The sequence below is a fragment of the Dipodomys merriami genome, unplaced genomic scaffold (genome assembly GCF_024711535.1).
Source record: "Dipodomys merriami isolate MVZ:Mamm:240054 unplaced genomic scaffold, mDipMer1.0.p SCAF_125, whole genome shotgun sequence".
NCBI classification, from domain to species: Eukaryota; Metazoa; Chordata; class Mammalia; order Rodentia; family Heteromyidae; genus Dipodomys; species Dipodomys merriami.
In genome coordinates, this window is record NW_027202549.1 from 2074913 (window position 1) to 2094348 (window position 19436).

General features: G+C 47.6%; 1 protein-coding gene across 3 annotated transcripts; it reads right to left on the reverse strand.

Moving 5' to 3' along the window:
- Nucleotides 1-405: 405 nt before the first annotated feature.
- Atrip (ATR interacting protein) lies at nucleotides 406-19410 on the reverse strand. Of its 3 annotated transcripts, XM_070017631.1 has the most exons (13): nucleotides 18999-19410; nucleotides 17475-17605; nucleotides 14277-14447; nucleotides 11498-11616; nucleotides 9020-9174; nucleotides 7580-7672; nucleotides 5959-6088; nucleotides 4675-5349; nucleotides 3166-3302; nucleotides 2727-2818; nucleotides 1307-1387; nucleotides 967-1219; nucleotides 406-593 (listed from the first exon to the last, which is right to left on the reverse strand). In XM_070017631.1, the coding sequence occupies exons 1-13, from the start codon at nucleotides 19243-19245 to the stop codon at nucleotides 526-528; spliced, it is 2352 nt and encodes a 783-aa protein (XP_069873732.1). In that variant the 5' UTR covers nucleotides 19246-19410; the 3' UTR covers nucleotides 406-525. The 3 variants fall into 3 exon arrangements, with proteins under 3 accessions (XP_069873732.1, XP_069873733.1, XP_069873734.1); XM_070017632.1 differs by lacking the exon at nucleotides 7580-7672; XM_070017633.1 differs by lacking the exons at nucleotides 406-593; nucleotides 967-1219; nucleotides 1307-1387 and adding an exon at nucleotides 1561-1974.
- Nucleotides 19411-19436: the final 26 nt, after the last annotated feature.

Below are 19436 nucleotides of genomic sequence, written 5' to 3' on the forward strand. Positions count from 1 at the left end.
CCTGGCTGGCATGATTAGCCACGTGGGGGCTCTGCGGCCTGTGGGAGTCCATGGGGGAGATGGGAATTTGTTTCATGAGAGACAGGGGCCTGCTAGGTGCTTCTGATGGTGTTGAGTTCCTGGCTTTCAGGTTTTGAGGCTGAAGGCCGGCTCATTCCTTGCCTCTAGCACAAAGCTTTCTTCCCAGTGGCTCCAACCCAAAGTTATGACTCAGGACAATTCCAGAGGCAGGGCAGGGCTAGCCTTCCGGGCTGATCAGTCGCTATGGTGACAGATTTAGCTCAGCCAAGAGAAGTTAGGGGGGTGGGGGTGGGGAGAAGCACTCAGGCCTCAGTGGGATCTCATCCTGTTCTATTCCTTCCGGGTCGGCCCAAACAGATCAGACTGAGACAAGGCTGGGTTTACGGCAGGAATTGGTCACAGCTTTTAATAGGGAAGGGGTGGGGGGGTGAGGGGGAGGGCAGGGAGGAAGTGAAGAGAGCCGGGGCATTGGTGCCCCCGTGTGGCTGGATGCACGGCGGCGCCTCAGGCACAATCCATCTCGGTGTCCTCCATGTCGGCCTCAGGAGCACAGAGGTCATCCAGGGCTGCCTCTGAGTGGGGGGAAAGAAAAAGGGGGGGAGACCCCAAGGTGCTGGAGCCTAGAGGAAGTCCCACCTCGCCGCCCCCAGCACCCACAGGAAGTGACTAGTCCCATGTCCAGGCCTGGCTCCCTCAGCTACTTCCTGCGAGCAAAGTCATCACAAAAGCACTGCAGATCCAGATGTTTCTAGAAAACCCGTGGCTCCGCCAGGCCAACTCAATAGACAGGACTGGACGGCAACCCAGTGTGTTCAGAGAGGAACCTGAGTGGAATGATCGTGTCCCCATGATCGTGACCCTGGTGGCAGGGCGATGCTAAGGTCTGGAAGTCTGACTGGCTCTGAGCTTTGGTGGCAGCAAGAGGGAATCCCTGGCTGGCTTTACCTTCACAGTCGGTGACATCCGGAAGTGCTCGGATAAGCGTGCTGACCCCTGGCATCACTTGGTCATACTGATGCAGGACCTCCACGCAGTGCACAGAAAACAGCTTGTCCTTCTGGGACAGGCTGTGTAGCAGCAACACAGCGTCCCGGAGACAGCGCACGGTCCGCTTCTGCTGGTTAGTCTTGAAGGCTGCCCCGGCCCTCCGCACGGTCAGCCACTGTCGGTGCAGCACCACGGTCAGAGCTCTGACCACCTGAGGGGGACAGGACATGGTGGCGCATCAGGGGGGGCCCCTTGGGCACCCACAGAGCTGCCCCTATGGGGGGCTGTGGCTGCTTACCTCCACACTGCATTGACAGTCAGACCCAGTAAAAGGGGAGCAAGAGGTCTGCATACCCAGCTTGGCCAAGAGCCAGACTGTCTGGAAGGAGAACAGAGCATGTTTGATCAAACCCCCAGTATTTTCTCAGGCTTTCTGCACCAATAGGGGCCCGAGAAGTGGTCACGTGACTCGGAACCAGCACAAACCTTACTTATGACATCCACCTCCAGCCATGAGGCACCCTCCCGCGCCCCTTCTCCCCCCCCCAAAAAAAAAGCCAGGACAGCACAAGACAATCTTGGACTTGCATCTGTGGGGGGAGAACCCCCCCACCCCAACTTTCAGCTCTGTAGCTGCTTGGTAAATTCATATTAGATCTCCTCCCAGCCCCATTCTCCTCCAGAGAGAGAAGAGAAAGACGCGTTCTCAAGAAACAGTATACAAGTATCTTGAATGTCTTGGATTTGGGTTTGTGCCAAGACCTTGGGTTTGAACTTAGGATCTGGCTGCTGGCCCTGAGCTTTTTTTTTTTTTTTTTTTTTTTTTTTTTCCCCTCAAGGCTAGCACTCTAGAACTTAAGCCATACCTTCATTGCTGTTTCTTGTTTGTTTTTGGTGATAAGTCTCACACTTTCTTGCCCAGGGTAACTACCAACTGTGATCCTCCCATCACAGCCTCTTGAGTAGCTAGAATTACAGGTGTGAACATCTGGATATTTCTACTTTTTTTTTTTTTTTGTCGGTCGTGGGGTTTGAACTCTGGGCTTGGGCGCTGTCCCTCAGCTCTTCAGCTCAAGGCGAGCGCTCTACCACTTGAGCTACAGCGCCACTTCCGGTTTTCTGGTGGTTTATTGGAGATAGGAGTCTCACGGTCTCTCCTGCCCGGGCTGGCTTTGAACCGCGATCCTCAGATCTCAGCCTCCTGAGTAGCTAGGATTACAGGCGTGAGCCACCAGCGCCCGGCTTCTACTTTTTTTTTTTAAAACCAGTACTGGGGCTTGAACTCAGGGCCTGGGCACTGTCCCTGAACTTCTTCTTTTTTTTTTTTTTTTTTTTTTTTTTTTTGTCGGTCGTGGGGCTTGAACTCTGGGCCTGGGCACTGTCCCTCAGCTCTTCAGCTCAAGGCGAGCGCTCTACCACTTGAGCCACAGCACCACTTCCGGTTTTCTGGTGGTTTATTGGAGATAGGAGTCTCACGGTTTCTCCTGCCCGGGCTGGCTTTGAACCGCGATCCTCAGATCTCAGCCTCCTGAGTAGCTAGGATTACAGGCGTGAGCCACCAGCGCCCGGCTCCTGAACTTCTTTTTGCTCCAGGCTAGCTCTTTAGCACCACTAACAGCTTTTTCTGTTTTTGTGGTACTGAGGAATCGAACCCAGGGCTTCATGCATGCTAGGCAAGCACTCTACCACTAAGCCACCTTCCCAGCCCCTATTTTTACCTCTTGTTCCAACTGAAGCCACTGTGTCTGTGAGGCAGCTTTGTCAGGCTTTGAGGTAATGTATGAGTACAGTAGCAATAGAAGACAGCGTTCTGAAAAGGACAGCACCCCCGTAAGCAGCATCCCTCTTCCAATCCAAAGCTTTGGGGTACAAGCTGTAGAAGCCCTGGGAAGCTCTGAACCAGGTCATGCCCCAGCCCTTTCCTCCCTCCCTCAGAAGAAACAGTCAAGAGGCCCAGATGATGATGATGATGATGATGAGCCAGTCCTGGGGCTTGAACTCAGGGCCTAGGCACTGTCCCTGAGCTGCTTTTGCTCAAGGCTAGCACCACTTCCAGCCTTTGCTGTGGATGTGGTACTGAAGGAATCGAACCCAGGGCTTCATGCATGCTAGGCGAGCACTCTACCACTACGCTACATTCCCAGCAGATTATATTACCAGAATGGGAACAGAACTGTTGCACGAGGCCGTCACTGTCTGCAATCTGGGAGAGCAGCTCAACGGCCAGCAGCACACAAGGCAAAGGCGTCTGGGGGCTGAGGCACGGTGGCAGCACTGGTAACACACATTGTAATCTGAAAGAGGCAAGAGAAGAGACAATCCCCAGATGGAGAGATTTAGCTCAGTCAGACCTGGGTTCAAATGCTGCTCTGATCACTGCCTGAAGCAATCTTGGGAATATGTGCAGGATGGCTGAGGTTTAAGAGATAACAAGACACTCATTAGATCCTGCCACCATTGCAAAATAAGGTAACCTATTTTTTTTGGGGGGGGGGAAAGGGGGCGTGAACTCAGGACCTGGTCAGTATCTCTGAATTTTTTCCCCCCTTTTTCCTCTACCTAGAACTCTACTATTTGAACCACAGCTCCACTTTTGCTTTTTAGTACTTTACTGAAAGTATGTCAAATGGATGGATTTTCCTGCTGGGACTGGCCTCAAACTAGGATCCTCAGATCTCAGCCTCCTTGAGTAGCTAGGATGACAGGTGTGAGCCACCAGCACCAGTTAAGACCTTCTTTTTAAGTAAATTTTATGGGTAGGTCCCAAATAGAAAGTAAATAAATTCTAAATTATACTGCAGTGAATGCTGGTGATGAGGTAATATTGGCTCAAAAAAGCCCTCACCATGCTTAGATATTCAAGGCCACACAGTAGGTCTACAGTTGGGCTGGTCAAAAGAGTCATAACCGGGCTGGGAAGGTGGCTCAGTGGTAGAGCGCTTACCTTGCATGCTGAAGAGCTGAGGCACAGGGCCCAGGCCCAGAGTTCAGGCCCCACAACTGGACCCCCCCCCAAAAAAAAGAGTCATAATCTCTGAATTCAGGAGAAGAAACAGGAGGATCCCCAAGTTTAAGACCAACCTGAGCTATGTTGTGAGACCCTACTCAAAAAAAACAAACCAAATTCTAGTTGGGCAAAGACACACAGAAGAGATAGTAGGCTATTTTGACGTATATATGTATGTGTATATACACACACACACACACACACACACACACACACACACACACACACACACACACACACACACACACACACACACACACACACACACACACACACACACACACACACACACACACACACACACACACACACACACATGTTTTTTGGGGGGGGGAACTGATTTGTTTTGTTTTGCCAGTCCTGGGGCTTGAACTCAGGGCCTGGGCACTGTTCCTGAGCTTCTTTTGCTCAAGGCTATCACTTTACCACTTGAGCCACAGCACCACTTCTGGCTTTTTCTGTGTCTGTGGTACTGAGGTATTGAACCCAGGGCTTCATGCGTGCTGGGCAAACACTCTAGCACTATGCCACATTCCCAGCCCTCTAATACCTTTTATAAGTTATATAATTATTACATGATTATTAATACCCAGGCATTATACCGCAAGGGATCAGGAGGACGCACATGTCTAATCCCTGCCTCTTATGCTACTTTGTACCTGGGGAAGCAATCAGAGGAAGCGTTTTCGGCTAATTTCACCAAAACCTTGAGACACTTGCTCAGGACACTGACTTGCAAGGAACCTGCTGGTGTGGAGGAGAAGGTCACCAGGTGTAGCAGGATCTTCAAGAGTGGGTGCTGTCCTGAGTGGTCGGCTGACCCCCTGGGGGCTGAGGTCATATCTGCACAGCTCAGTCTGTGAACCCAACTCCCGTTTCCTTCCCCCATTCCTGAGAGTAACAGGCAGACGACGGCGCGGCTGTGGCACACGAGATGGTGGAGAATGCTCAGGGAGGCCACACACAAGCCTTCCACGCTGCACATCAAGTCCTCGGGGCTGGCCTCTCCACCCGAACTCCTTGCACAAGGGGCACGTGTCGGAGAATCTCCGGGCACCCCGCTCCTCCTAGCCGCTGCTACGTCCTGCAGCGCCTGGCAGTGCAAAGTGAGGAAGAAATGCACCAGGGGCAGGAGGTAGATGGCGCCTGGCAGTTGGCAGAGTGGAAAGGCCCTTTGGCTTTCCTCGGCTGAGCTGTCATCTGGGGAGTCTTCGTTTCTGGCAATTAGATTCAATCCAGCGAAGGCTAGACTCTGGGCTTCTCTCAGGATAGGGGGGGAAAAGGACCCACTGGGGCCCCCAGGGGTCCTGAGGCCTGAGATCCTGGCCAGGGTACTGGTAATGAAAGAAAACAGAAAAAGGTCAAAGGCTGGCTGGGAAGGTGGCTCGGTGGTAGAGTGCTAGCTTTAGCATGCATGAAGCCCCGGGTTCGATTCCTCAGTACCACAGTCACAGAAAAAAGCCGGAAGTGGCGTTGTGGCTCAAGTGGGAGAGGGAGCAAAAAGCGGCTCAGGGACAGTGTGCAGGCCCTGAGTTCAAGCCCCAGGACTGGCCAAAAAAAAGGTCAAAATCTCCAAACTGCCTGCCTGGCAAATTCTCCATTCACCTTTCACTCACTCCCTTCACTGCCCAACAGGTTAGGGAAATTAACCAGGAAACTCCTTCCCAAACAAGCATTGATTGATTGATGGATTGATTGATTGGTTGGTTGATTGAATGTGCACATGCTGGGGCTTGAACTCAGGGCCTGGGCGCTGTCCCTGAGCTTTTGTGCTCAAGGCTAGTGCTCTACCACTTGAGCCACTATGCCACTTCCGGCTTTTTCTGTGTTTGTGGTGCTGAGGAATCGAACCCAGGGCTTCATGCATGCTAGGCACGCACTCTACCACTAAGCCACCTTCCCAGCCCCCAGACAAGCATTTCAGGAGTCTGTCTTATGCTTACTTGCCAAGCCCTGGTGGCTTCATGAAGGTGCCAGCGGGAGTCTCCGAACAACTGCTCAACAGGTAGCAAAGACCTAAGGAGGATCCTGGGACCAAAGGTTGCTTCAGGAGCAGGTTTATCAAAATGGAACCTGTAGAAAACAAGGTGATTCTAGAAGGTTCTGACACAGGAGATCTTTTCATTTTTCCCCTCGTGTTTGATTTTTTGTTTTTTTTTTTTTGAGACAGGGTCCTGTTATGTATCCCAGGCTGGCCTTGATCTTATTTGTAACCCTGGCTGGTCTTGAACTTGAGATCCTGCTGCCTTAGCCTCCTGAGTGCTGGGATTACAGATATGCACCACTATACCTGACTAAGGAAACCTTTTCTTTTTTCTTTTTTCTCGGTTGTGAGGTCTGAACTCTGGGCCTGGGCGCTGTCCCTCAGCTCTTCAGCTCAAGGCAAGTGCTCTACCACTTGAGCCACAGCGCCACTTCCGGCTTTTTCTGCTTATGTGCTGCTGAGGAATGGAACCCAGGGCCTTAGGCATGCAAGGCAAACGCTCTACCACTGAGCCACCTTCCCAGCCCCACAGCACCAATTCTGATTGTTCATTGGAGAGAAGAGTCTCATGGACTTTCCTGCCCAGGCTGACTTTGAACCATGATGCTCAGATCTCAGCCTCCTGAGTAGCTAGAATTACAGGTGTGAACCACTAGCACCTGGCTTAAGGAGACCTTTTCTACAGTCTCAGAAGGAAAAAGAGTGTAGGTTCTTCAGATAGCAGCTGTTTCCTAAGTTACTACTAAGTAGTAGTCTAGGGTTGTCTAGGGTTGCAAAAGCTCTAGGATCTACCTTTGTATGTATGTATGTGTATGTCAGTATAGGGACTTGAACTCAGGGCCCGGGGACTGTCCCTTAGCTTTATCACTCAAGGCTGGAGCTCTACCACTTAAGCCACAACCATACTTTCAGCTTTTTGGGTTGTTAACTGGAGATAAGAATGTCACTGACTTTCCAAAATCTCAGCCTCCTGAGTAAGCTACAATTACAGGCATGAGCCACTGGAACCTTACTTCCTTTTTAAATTAGGTACTTTTTTTTTTTTTATGGCCAGTCCTGGGGCATGATGAACTCAGGGCCTGGACACTGTCCCTGAGCTTCTTTTGCTCAGGACTAGCACTCTACCATTTGAGCCACAGTGCCACTTCTGGCTTTTTCTGTTAACGTAGTACTTAGGAATCAACCCAGGGCTTCATGCATGCTCAGGGAAGCATTCTACTACTAAGCCACCTTCCCAGCCCTAATTAGGGCATTTGTTTAGGGGTGGAGACTCACTACATTGCCCGTTCTAGCTTCCTGGGCTCCAGTGATTCACCCATCTCTACTCCTGAGAAGTGGGGACTACAGGTGTAAAACACAATGCTCATGGGCTCTTTCCATTTTATAGTCTTCCATTCAATCAGACTCCCTATTTGCCTGGATCCTGAATGACTGCTGGACAGAAGTGGGAAGTGGGGGGCTGGGGGGCTGGGGAGGGCCCTCAGAGGTTAAGCATTTTTGCAGGGCAACTCTGTCCAACACAGAGGGCAAATGGGGAGCTATGCAGGCCCCTGCAGGGGGGAAAGCAGGGATTCTGCTACCTTGAATGTTTGATCTCTGCAACAAGCTGTCAGCAAGTCTTTCCTGCTGTGCTTCTAGCTTTATGGGGTCCATTCTCAGACCCTGGGTCTTATCTGAAACCAATAAAATGTAAATCAAGCTGAGCACCAAAGTACTCACTTATCAGATGCTTATAGGTAAGGTAATGACTTTCGTAACACTGGTTTGTCTTCAACCTTGGATCAAAACCAGAGCCAAAAGCTCAAGATCCCTCACATCTTCATATTTGTGTGTGTGTGTGTGTGTGTGTGTGTGTGTGTGTGTGTGTGTGTGTGTGTCCTTAAACTCAGGGCTTGGGCACTGTCCCTGAGTTTCTGTGCTCAAGGCTAGCACTCTACCACTTTGAGCCACATCTCCACTTCCAGTTTTTGGTTTTGTAATTTATTGGAGGTAAGAGTCTCTCATAGACTTTCCTGTCTGGGCTGGCTTTGAACCATGATCTTCAGATCTCAGCCTTCTGAGTAGCTAGGATGACGGGTGTGAGCCACCGACACCAGCTTTCCCTCACATCTTTTGCCTTTGTTCATGTAAGATAGAAATTCACAAGGAAAGAGAAGAAGATTAAGCTGTTTGTCTTATTTCAAATGTAAAAAAAAAAAAAACAACAACCAGTAACCACTAACATTCTATATAGAGCTGAGCAGGGGCTAAACCCCGTGGTGAAAGATTTACTCAGGAGGTCATTTGTTTCAGAGCAGTGTTATCCTTAGCTGTTTTACATGGTGGGAAACTGAGGCACGGAGCTTAGGAAACTGGCCCAGTTCAGGGAAAGCTGGTAAACTGGGACTCACATCTAGGCCGATGGGTTCTATTGCTTGGAGTTATTCAACACCAATAATGTGAGCCCAGTTTCTCAAGAGTGGTTTTGATGATCAATGATTTGAAAAGATTGAGGGCGAGAAGAGAGTTGATATATGTAAATTATGTATTTATTTATTTTTTTTACCAGTCTTGGGGCTTGAACTCAGGGCCTGGGCACTGTCCCTGAACTTCTTTTTGCTCAAGGCTAGCACTCTACCACTTGAGCCACAGCACCACTCCCAGCTTTTTCTAGGTATATGGTACTATAGAACTGAACCCAGGGCTTCATGCATGCTAGGTAAGCGCTCTACCACTAAGCCACATTCTCAGCCCCCAAATTCTAAGATTAAATGAGCAGAGCACAATCTCACTGTGTAAACAACTACTGGTAGATGATCTTTCTAGAAGAAGTAAGTCCTCAGCCATGTGAATGAGTCACCTGGAAACAGATCCTCCAGCCGCCAGATTTCTAGGATTGCCCCATCAGCTGGGAACAGGTAAGCTGTACCCCACTGACCCCTGTGACGACTGACCCATAGAAATGGGGAGAAAATAAATAAGGATGGTTGTTTTGAAACCCCAACAATCTGTTACCCGGCAATCAATTAGTCTTGACTTACCCTGTCTGCTCACAGATTTGTATCTTTGCTCTGTTTGGCATTGGTGAGGAATAGACATGTTGGCATTAAAAGACTCCTTTGTAGGAAAAGGTGTTCTTCCAAACTGTGGCGAACATGCTTCTGGCTTTACAACCACAGGAGGATTTTTCCTAGGACTGGAACAAGTTAGCCATGAAATCCCAGTCAGAATTTGGCTAACCCCACTTAAAAGATTGAGTTATAAAACTTCCAACAAAATTTGAACTTTTCATGTGTGAGTATGTTGACCCAAAGGATTTTATTCTTTTTTTTTTTTGTCAGTCATGGGGCTTGAACTCTGGGCCTGGGGTGCTGTCCATCAACTCTTCAGCTCAAGGCAAGCGCTCTACCACTTGAACCACAGCGCCACTTCTGGTTTTCTGGTGGTTTACTGGAAATAAGAGTCTGATGCCAAGTGCCAGTGGCTCACGTCTGTAATCCTAGCTACTCAGGAGGCTGAGATATGGGGATCACAGTTCAAAGCCAGCCCAGGCAGGAAAAGCCATGAGACTCTTATCTCAAGTGGTAGAGCACCAGCCTTGAGCTGAAGAGCTCAGGGACAGCGCCCAGGCCTAGAGTTCAAGCCCCACAGCCAACAACAACAACAAAAAAAGGCTCAGGGACATCACCCTGGCCCTGAGTTCAAGCCCCACAACTGACACAAAAAGGAAAAAAAAGTGCATGAGTACTTATTTAGCATGAATGAGAGCCTGGGTTCAAGGCCCACTATGAGAGAGAGATAAGGTGTGAAAGTTAAGCAAGCTCCTTAGCACTAATGTCTTTAGAAGCCGATCTGATTTAGCCTCTGATCTGATTATACAACCCTGGGGCCTTCCATGTAATTGATATGTGAGGACAGACTTTCCTTAGCTCTTCTAACTTACCTGGAAAAAGAAGTTGCGTTTCACATCCTGATTGGGCTGGGAAGGTGGCCACTGGTAGAGTGCTTGCCTAGCGTGCATGAAGTCCTGGGTTTGATTCCTCAGTACCATATAAGCAGAAAAAGCCAGAAGTGGTGCTGTGGCTCAAGTGATAGAGTGCTAGCCTTTAGCAAAAAGAAGCTCAGGGACAGTGCCCAAGCTGAGTTCAAGGCCTAGGACTTGTAAAACAAACAAACAAACAAAACCACCCTGACCACTATGAGCAGAAAAGCCCTAACACAGTTCAGATATTAAGACTGACACCTGCAGTGCCAAATTGCTGAGGTAGAAGAATGCACAGCATAGCACAGACCATTAACAGGCTGAGCCTTTTTATTTTTGGTTAGTCATGGGACTTGAACTCTGGGACTGGGTGCTGTCTCTGAGCTCTTCAGCTCAGGGCTAGTGCTCTACCACTTGAGCTACAGTGCCACTTCCAGTTTTCTGGTGGTTTATTGGAGATAAAAGTCTCACAGACTTTTCCTGCCTGGGCTGGCTTTGAACCACGATCCTCAGATCTTAGCCTCCTGAGTAGCTAGGATGACAGGTGTGAGCCACCGGTGCCTGGATCGGGTAGAGCCATTTTATAGCAAGAGGAGGAGCTGTTAGAGAAAAATCTCAGGGAAGCCAATGAGCAGAAAATATGCTAAATAGGTCTGGAATACACTTATACTTAGGCAATAACCTGTTGTAATAAACAAATTACATAAAAATGTTAGGCTGATCTATCCCTAAAATTTGGCAATTATCGTTTCAGCTGTCTAGGCTGAAGGAATTATGTTTATTTATTTGTGTCAGTCCTGGGGCTTGAACTCAAAGACCTGATCACTGTCCCTGGGCTTCTTTTGCTCAAGGCTAGCACTCTACCACTGAGCCACAGAGCTACTTCTGGACTTTTCTATTTATGTGGTACTAGGGAATTGAACCCAGGGCTTCATGCATGCTAGGCAAGCACTCTACCACTAAGCTACATCCCAGCCCCTTAAATTTCTTTCTTTTTATTGTCGGTTGTGGGGCTTGAACTCTGGGCATGGGCGCTGTCCCTCAGCTCTTCATCTCAAGGTGAGCACTCTACCACTTGAGCCACGGGCGCCCGGCAAAGCAGAAAGTACTTTTAGAGAACTTTGTCCTCATCCAAACAATCTTGGAATCTGTATAAAGAAAAACTCTGTCCAGGTGGTAGAGTCTAGATGGGTTTCATTGAAGACCAGCCTGACAAGTATCATTATGCAGACATTTTCTTTTTGTTTGTTTGTTTGTTTTTTGAGCAGTCCTGGGGCTTGAAATCAGGACTTGAGCACTGTCCCTAAGTTTCTTTTACTCAAGGTTAGCACTCTACCACTTGAGTCACAGCTCTACTTCTGGCATTTTTGGCAATTAATTGAAGGTAAGAGTCTCATGGATTTTCCTACCCAGGCTGGCTTTGAATCACAATCCTCAGATCTCAACCTCCTGAGTAACTAGGATTATAAGCATGAGCCACCAGTGACTGACTTATGTGGACATTTTGTTAACCAATGTAAAACTGCTCCATTCTTACCTGACATGGGAAATAGAGGGAGAAGCCAATTTATTTGCTCGTTCACTGTTTTGAAGTTTTGTCCTTAATTCATTCATTTCTGCATCTTTAAACTGGAGTTCAGACTGCAGGGATTGGAGCTAGAGAGCAAAAGAAACATGTAGTACTGCATCAACACAAACACACAGAAAAAAAATCACAGCCAGGCTCCAGAGGCTCACACCTGTATTCCTAACTACTCAGGAGGCTGAGATGTGAAGATCACGGTTCAAAGCCAGCCCAGGCAGGAAATTCTGTGAGACTCATGTCCAATTAACCACCAGAAAACCATACATGGTGTTCTGATTCAAATGGTAGAGCACTACTAGTCTTGAGCAAAAGAACTCAGGGACAGCACCCAGGCCCCGAGTTCAAACCCCACAACTAAGCTAGGCTTTGATGGCTCATGCCTGTAATCCTAGCTACTCAGGAGGCTGAGATCTGAGGATCATGGTTCAAAGCCAGCCCAGACAGGAAAGTCCATGATACTCTTATCTCCAACTTAGAAAACCAGAAGTGGCACTGTGCCTCAAGTGGTAGAGTACTAGCTTTGAGCTGAAGAGATGAAGGACAGCGCCCAGGCCCAGAGTTCAAGCCCCACGACTGACCCAAAAAAAAGAAAAAAAAATCTCTTGGCTAAAATTCCAAGCTAATAAAAGAAAAATGATAATGCATAGGAAAGTTTGCTCTGAGATAAATGTCCTAAAATATCAAATGTCACCCATTTTTCCCTGAAAGGCAGCATGGCATTCTAGACAGATATTTGATGCTACCTACTGTGGAGGAGATTTGTGAGGATTTAAATAGCAGCCCTTTCTTCATCATACTTGGGGATTAAGTAGAATAAATATAAAATGTTAAGCACAGAGACTGGCAAGTTGCCACAGGCTCACCAGTAACAAGTCGATCTTTTTTGTTTGTTTGTTTGAGACAGGGTTTTGCTATGTAGGCCAGAGTATTTTAAACTCTTAATTCTTCCTCCTCAGCATCTTAGGATCCTATTTAGAATCCTATTTAGATAGGATTCTAGGTATAAACCACCACACCTGTGGGTCTTTTAATCAACTTAGTGGTGTACAACTCCATGTTCTGAAAGTATGAGCAGAGGATCTGAAAGCCTTACCCAAACCCTGTATAAAAGAAGACCCAAACCAGGTGCTGGTGGCTAATACCTGTCATCCTAGCTACTCAGGAGGCTAAGATCTGGAGGATCCCAGTTCAAAGCCAGCCCGGGCAGGAAAGTCCATTAGACTCTGATCTCCAATAAGCTACTCAGAAAAGGCTGGAAGTAGTGCTGTGGCTCAAGTGGTAGATCACAAGCCTTTAATACAGAGAGACTCAGGGACAGTGCCCAGATCCTGTGTTTAAGCCCGAGGACTGGCAAAAAAAAAAAAGAAGGAAAAAAGAAAAAAAAAATATGACTATAAGAACAGAAGAGTCATAACTATGGAACCTGTCTATAGCACAGAGATTCAAAATGTGTCCATGGAAGTTCAAGTCATTTAATTTCTAATGCCTTAGAAATAGAAAAAGACGGGGCTGGGAAGGTGGCTCAGTGGTAGAGTGCTTGCCTTGCATGCATGAGGCCCTGGGTTCGATTCCTCAGTATCACAGAAGCAGAAAAAGCCAGAAGTGGCGCTGTGGCTCAAGTCATAGAGTGCTAGCCTTGAGCTGAAGAGCTGAGGGACAGCACCCAGGCCCAGAGTTCAGGCCCACGACTGACAAAAAAGAAAGAAAGAAATAGAAGACTTGGCTGGACACAAGTGACTTATGCCTGTAATCCCAGCTACTCAGGCTGAGATCTAGGATCAAGGTTCAAAGCCAGCCCAGGAAGAAAGTCTGTGAGAGTCTTATCTCTAATTAATACTAAAAAGCTGGAAGTGGAACTGTGGTTCAATTGATAGAAAACCAGCCCAAGCCCATAAGTTCAAGCTCATGGAACAGCAAAAAAAAAAAAAAAGACTTGGAAATAGAAGCCAATACATCAATATATTTCCTTTTGGTCTAAGATAGGTTAACTGAGTTCCTGACTTTCCAGAAGAGTCTTAAGCCTGTTTGCCCTAAACCATATGCAGAGTCTAAAAAAAAAGTATATGGTCCCAGCTGCTGGTGGCTCATGCCTATAATCCTAGCTATTCAGGAAGCTGAGATCTGAGGATCAGGGTTCAAAGCCAGCCCAGGCAGGAAAGTCTGTAACTCTTCTCTCCAATAAGCCACCAGAAAACCAGAAGTGGCGCTGTGGCTCAAGTGGTAGAGCGCTTGCCTTGAGCTGAAGAGCTGAGAGACAGCGCCCAGGCCCAGAGTTCAAGCCCCCCCACTGACAAAAAAAAAAAAAAAAGTATATGGTATTCACCAAAAGCAGAAAGTATTTTTTGTTCTTGTTATTATTGGTTATGGGGTTTGAACTCAGGGCCTGAGTGCTGTCCCTGAGCCTCTTTGTGCTCAAGGCTAGCTAATGCTCTACCACTTGAGTCACAGAGCCACTTCTGGTTTTTAAGTGGTTAATTGGAGCTAAGAGTCTCAGGGGGACTTTTCTGCCCAGGCTGGCTTCGAACTTCGATCCTTATATTTCAGCCTCCTGAGTAGCTAGGATGACAAATGTGAGCCACCAGCTCCCTAAGCAGGAAGTATCTAAGACAAACAACTTCTGAAATTTCCCTGAAGATTTACAGTTAACATTGGTCATTGCTTCTAGAGGAACTCAACAAGCAGGCAAAAAACTTCTGTCCGTAGCATATAAAACAAATACACTCCCGTTCACCTTTTTGGAGAATTCCTTTTCTTTTTCACTAAGTACTTGGCTTTTTTCTTGCTCAAGAAGAAATTGTGCTTTTCTCTGTTCTTCAAGAACCAATTCTGTCTGAAAGAGTGAGTCCCGCAAAATTTTAATCTCTCCATTCTTAATGAGGATTTCTTCTTCCATTGTCTTCAGCTGTGAATTCCAAATGAACACCACAGTGTAAGCATGTACCTGTGCACATATCACTTGTCCTGTGCAGAATCTTCAGGCTCTAACAGTCAAATTCTTCACAAAACTTAAGACTCCATATTATGTCCCTGAGTTAATTTTTAAAAATTCATTTAATTTATCATTTTATTTTATTTTTTTTAACTACCTGTAAGTAATCTGTACAAAGGAGTTTTTTTTTGTGTGTGTGTCTGGTTGTGGGGCCTGAACTCTGGGCCTGGGCACTGTCCCTCAGCTTTTCAGCTCAAGGCTAGTGCTCTACCACTTGAGCCACAGCGCCACTTCCGGCTTTTTTGCTTATGTGGTGCTGGGAATCGAACCCAGGGCCTCAGGCATGCAAGGCAAGCGCTCTACCACTGAGCCAACTTCCCAGCCCCACAAAGGAGTTTTAATTCAACATGTCAGTATTTTGGTTTTGGGTTTGGGGCTTGAACTCAAGGCCTGGGCGCTGGCCCTGAGCTCTTTTTGCTCAAGGTTAGTGCTCTAACACTTTAAGCCACAGCTTCACTTCTGGTTCTTAGGTGGTTAATTGGAAATAAGAGTCTCATGGGCCTTCCTGCCCAGACTGGTTTCAAAGCAAGATCCTTAGATCTCAACTTCTTATGTAGCTATAGACATAAAGCAGCAGCCTCTGGCATTCACATATTTTTTTGTTTTGTTTTGTTTTTGTTTGCTTGAACTCTGGGCCAGGCTCTGTGAGCCTCTCTGTGCTCAAGGCTAGCTTTCTACCACTTGAACCACAGTGCTACCTCTAGCTTTTCTTTTTTTTTTTTTCAAAAGTAGTTTATTGGAGATAAGTGTCTCCTCTAGTTTCCTGTCAAGGCTGCTTCAAACTAGGATCCTCAGAACTCAGCTTCCTGAGTACCTAGGATTACAGGCTTCAGCTACAGCACTCTGCTCAGTTTTTTAGTACAACGAATCTTTATTTCTTTTTCAGTCCTGGGGCTTGAACTCAGGGCCTGAAGACTGTCCTGAGATTCTTTCTTGCAATTTAATAAAATAGTAATTACTATGATGTCATGTTCTTCACTTAAACATGCTAGCCTGGTGCTAGTGGCTCACACCTTTAATCCTAGCTACTTCAGTAAACTAGCAAAAGCCAGAAGTGGAGCTGTGGCTCAAGCAGTAGTGTGCTAGCCTTGAAAGAAAAAGTTAAGGAACAGTGGGGCACTGGTGGCTCACGCCTATAATCCTAGCTTCTCAGGAGGCTGAGATCTGAGGCTCATGATTTGAAGCTAGCCTGAGCAGGAAGGTTTGTGAAATTCTTATCTGGAATTGGAGCTATGGTTCAAAACGATAAAGCACTAATTCTACCAGCACCCAGCACCCAGGTCTTCTTTTTGTTTTAACCAGTCCTGGAGCTTGAACTCAGGGCCTGGGCACTGTCCCTGAGCTTCTTTTGCTCAGGACTAGCACTCTACCACTTGAGCCACAGTGCCACTTCTGGCTTTTCCTGTGTATGTGGTACTGAGAAATGGAACCCAGGGCTTCATAAATGCTAGGCAAGCATTCTACCACTAAGCCACATTCCTAGTTCAGCACCCAGGTATGGAGTTCAAGATCCAGGACCAGCAAAACAAAATCCCTATGCTATACTTTCATACTTTCATCTTAGTTGGTATTTGTGTTTGGTCTGATGTACAGTGTTTTCTTGCCTTGCTTGAGGTTAGCAATCTTATTCTTTGGTTTCTTTCAGTCTACATCATCTAGCTTTCTTTCCCCAACCTTCTTTCATTTATTGGGGATGAATCTAGATGGTTGTGTAAAAAAATTTTTATTTCAAGGGCTGGGAAGGTAGCTCAGTGGTAGAGTGCTTGCCTTGCATGCATGAGGCCCTGGGTTCGATTCTTCAGCACCACATAAGCAAAAAGAAAAAAAAAAAAAAGCCAGAAGTGGCGCTGTGGCTCAAGTGGTGAGCCTTAAGCTGAAGAGCTGAGGGACAGCGCCCAGACCCAATTTCAGGCTCCATGACCAGAAAAAAAAAATTTATTTCACACAGTGGCTAAACAAGCCATAAGTGAGCACTGAGAGTGTACTTCAGTGGTAGAGCACGCTTATCTATGCAAGGCCCTTGGCTCTATCCTCAGCACAGAAATAGAACAGGTAGGCACTAGCAGCTTGTCCCTGTAATTCTAGCTACTCAGGGGGGCAGACTCTAGCTGAGGTAAGAAATTCCCAAGACTAGGGGCTGGGAAGGTGGCTCAGTGGTAGAGAGCTTGCCTTGCATGCCTGAGGCCCTGGGTTCGATTCCTCAGCACCACATAAGAAAAAAGCCAGAAGTGGAGCTGTGGCTCAAGTGGTAGAGCACTAGCCTTGAGCTGAAGAGCTGAGGAGCAGTGCCCAGGCCCAGAGTTCAGGCCCACGACCAGACCCCAACCCCCCCCCCAAAAAAAAAAGAAATTCCCAAGACTCCATCTCAACAGCTGGAAACAATGGTAAACACTACTCTAGGCCAGTCTGGGCAAAACAGTTAATCAGATTCCATTTCAACAGAAAAAGTTGGGCATGGTAGCATAGACATGTCATCCAGGCTATGCAAGAAGCATAAACAGGAGATCATGGGTCCGGGCTGGCTCAGGAAAAAGAAAAGAAATAAATACAAAGGAAAAATAAAAAAAAATAACCAGAGTGGAGCTTAGACTGTGGCTTAGTGGTAGAGTGCTTGCCTAGCATGCATGAAGCCCTTGGTTCAATTCCTCAGTACTACATACACAGAAAAAGCCAGAAGTCACCCTGTGGCTCAAGTGTTAAGAGCAAAAAAAGCTCAGGGAGAGTGCCCAGACCTTGAGTTCAAGCCCCAGGACTGGCAAAACAACAACAAAAACAAACAACAAATTAGCAAAAAAAAAAAAAAAAAGGAGCTAGAAGTATGTTTCAAGTGGAAGGATATATATCTACCTAGTATGTTTCAGACCCTGGGTTCAAACTCCCAATACTGCTCTCAGCCAAACACACCAAGAAATAACAAGGCAAAAATACCCCAAAAGTTACCTTTTTTTCAAGTTCTTTGTATTGTGTCTGAAGTACCTCAAATTGACAGTTATCGTTAACTGTAGTATTTTCTCTGTTTTTCCCTGCTGGACTTTTTGGCATTTCATCAAATCTGTAGACCTTATAAACACCTGTTAAAAAAATTCCATAATTCAAGGAAGGTGACATGACACTAAGCCCAGCACCTGGAAGGCAGAGGTAGCAGAATCTTGAATCTCAAGTTTAAGGCCAGCATGGCTAGATACAAGACCTTGTTTCAAAAACAATTCCACATAGGGCTGAAAAAGTGACTTAGTAATAAGAATGCTTGCCTCGCATGCATGAAGCCCTAGGTTCAATTCCTCAGTATCACATACACAGAAAAAGCCAGAAGTGTGCTGTGGCTCAAGTGGCAGAGTGCTAGCCTTGAGCAAAAGCAGCTCAGGGACAGTGCCCAGGCCTGAGTTCAAGCCCCAGGACTGTCAAAAAATTCCACATAAATTTCAGGAGTCAATGTTTCCCAACTTTTTCCAGAAAAGAAAAAGAATCATTCTTAAAAGCAAAGCAGGGAGGCAGGCACTGGTAGTTTAACATCTGAAATCCAAGCTACCAGGAAGCTGAGATTTGAGGATCGTGGTTCAAGGTTCAAAACCAGCCCAGACAGAAAAGTCTATGACTTTTTTTTTTTTTTTTTTTTTTTTGCCAGTCCTGGGGCTTGAACTCAGGGCCTGAGCACTGTCCCTGAGTTTCTTTTGTTCAGGGCTAGCACCTTACCACTTGAGCCACAGCACCACTTTTTTTGTTTATATAGTACAGAGGAATGGAACCCAGGGCATCATGCATGCTAGACAAGCATTCTACCACTAAGCAACATTCCCAACCCCTGTTAGACTCTACTCTTCACCAAACTACCAAAAAAAAAAAAAAAAAAAAAAAAAAGAGCCAGAAGTAGAGCTGTGGCTTGAGTGGTAGAGCACTAGCCTTGAGCCAAAGATCAGGGATAGCACCCAGACCCTGAGAATGAAGGCCCAGGAATGAGTCAAGTCAGTCTGTCTGTCTCTCTCACACTCAGACGTAGGAAAAGATTTAGCAATCTAACACATATAGCAGTCTGTTTGTCTTCTCTTTCGTGCCAGTCCTGGCAGTAGACCTCCTAAGAACTAAAGCCTCTCGCAGCAGTGACGATTCTGATGGTGCTACCAGTTGTGTTCCAAAGATCTCTGCTTAGAACCAAGAACGCAGTGCCAGACACTTGCGAGAAGGAAGTGAAAAAAAAAATGTGAATCTCTCTCTCTCTCTCTCTCTACGTGCAAACTGTGGCGATGATGACATTCCGGATCTCTCCTCCCAAATCAAAGGCTCCTCCGGAACACAACCATCGCGGCTGAAATCTGGGTGACTCTGGCCACGGGGTTCTGCGATCACCACCCCTCCACAGATGGGGGCTGAGATCTGTGATCACCCGCCTAGGTGGGGTGGGAGTGTGAGGAAGAGGAGGCAGGCAGGGTGGGGGGGGGATGCACAAGACACCCCAAGAACACTCACTAGACATGTCTCGGGCCTCTGCCCGGCACTGACTCAAAGCCTGGGACGCGAGGACGTCGAGTTCCTCCAGATCGTCGGCCGTCAGTTCCCCATGCTCGCCGAAGGGGTCTTCGGTGTCCGGGCCCAGGCCCGCCGAGCAGCCCCGGGCCCGTTTGCTCGGAGGATGCTCGTTCTCGGGCTGCGTGTCCAGGAAGGAGGCTGGGGATGCGCTCCGCCTCCCGCTCCCGGGCCTGGACCTGCCAGCCATTGCCTCTCCTCCCCGCTCCGCGATCCGAAGCGTCCGGAGGACTCCGGCCTGGCACCACCTGTGTGCGTGTGTGGGGCCGAGGGGGGAACCCCCGTCTACCGCGCGCGCGCGCCCCGGCGCGCGTGGCCCGAGCCGGACCAACCGTCCGCGCGCCGCGCCGTTCGCTTCAGCGGTCTGCGTGCCGCAGACCT

Excerpts from the sequence above, each read along its gene's own strand:
- Atrip (XM_070017631.1), bottom strand. The coding sequence starts at position 19,245 with ATGGCTGGCAGGTCCAGGCCCGGGAGCGGGAGGCGGAGCGCATCCCCA. Across the intron at positions 5,350-5,958 it reads AAGCCACCAGGGCTTGGCAA|TACCCTGGCCAGGATCTCAG; the intron begins GTAAGCATAAGA and ends TTTCATTACCAG. Across the intron at positions 1,388-2,726 it reads GGCTTCAGTTGGAACAAGAG|ACAGTCTGGCTCTTGGCCAA; the intron begins GTAAAAATAGGG and ends TTCTCCTTCCAG.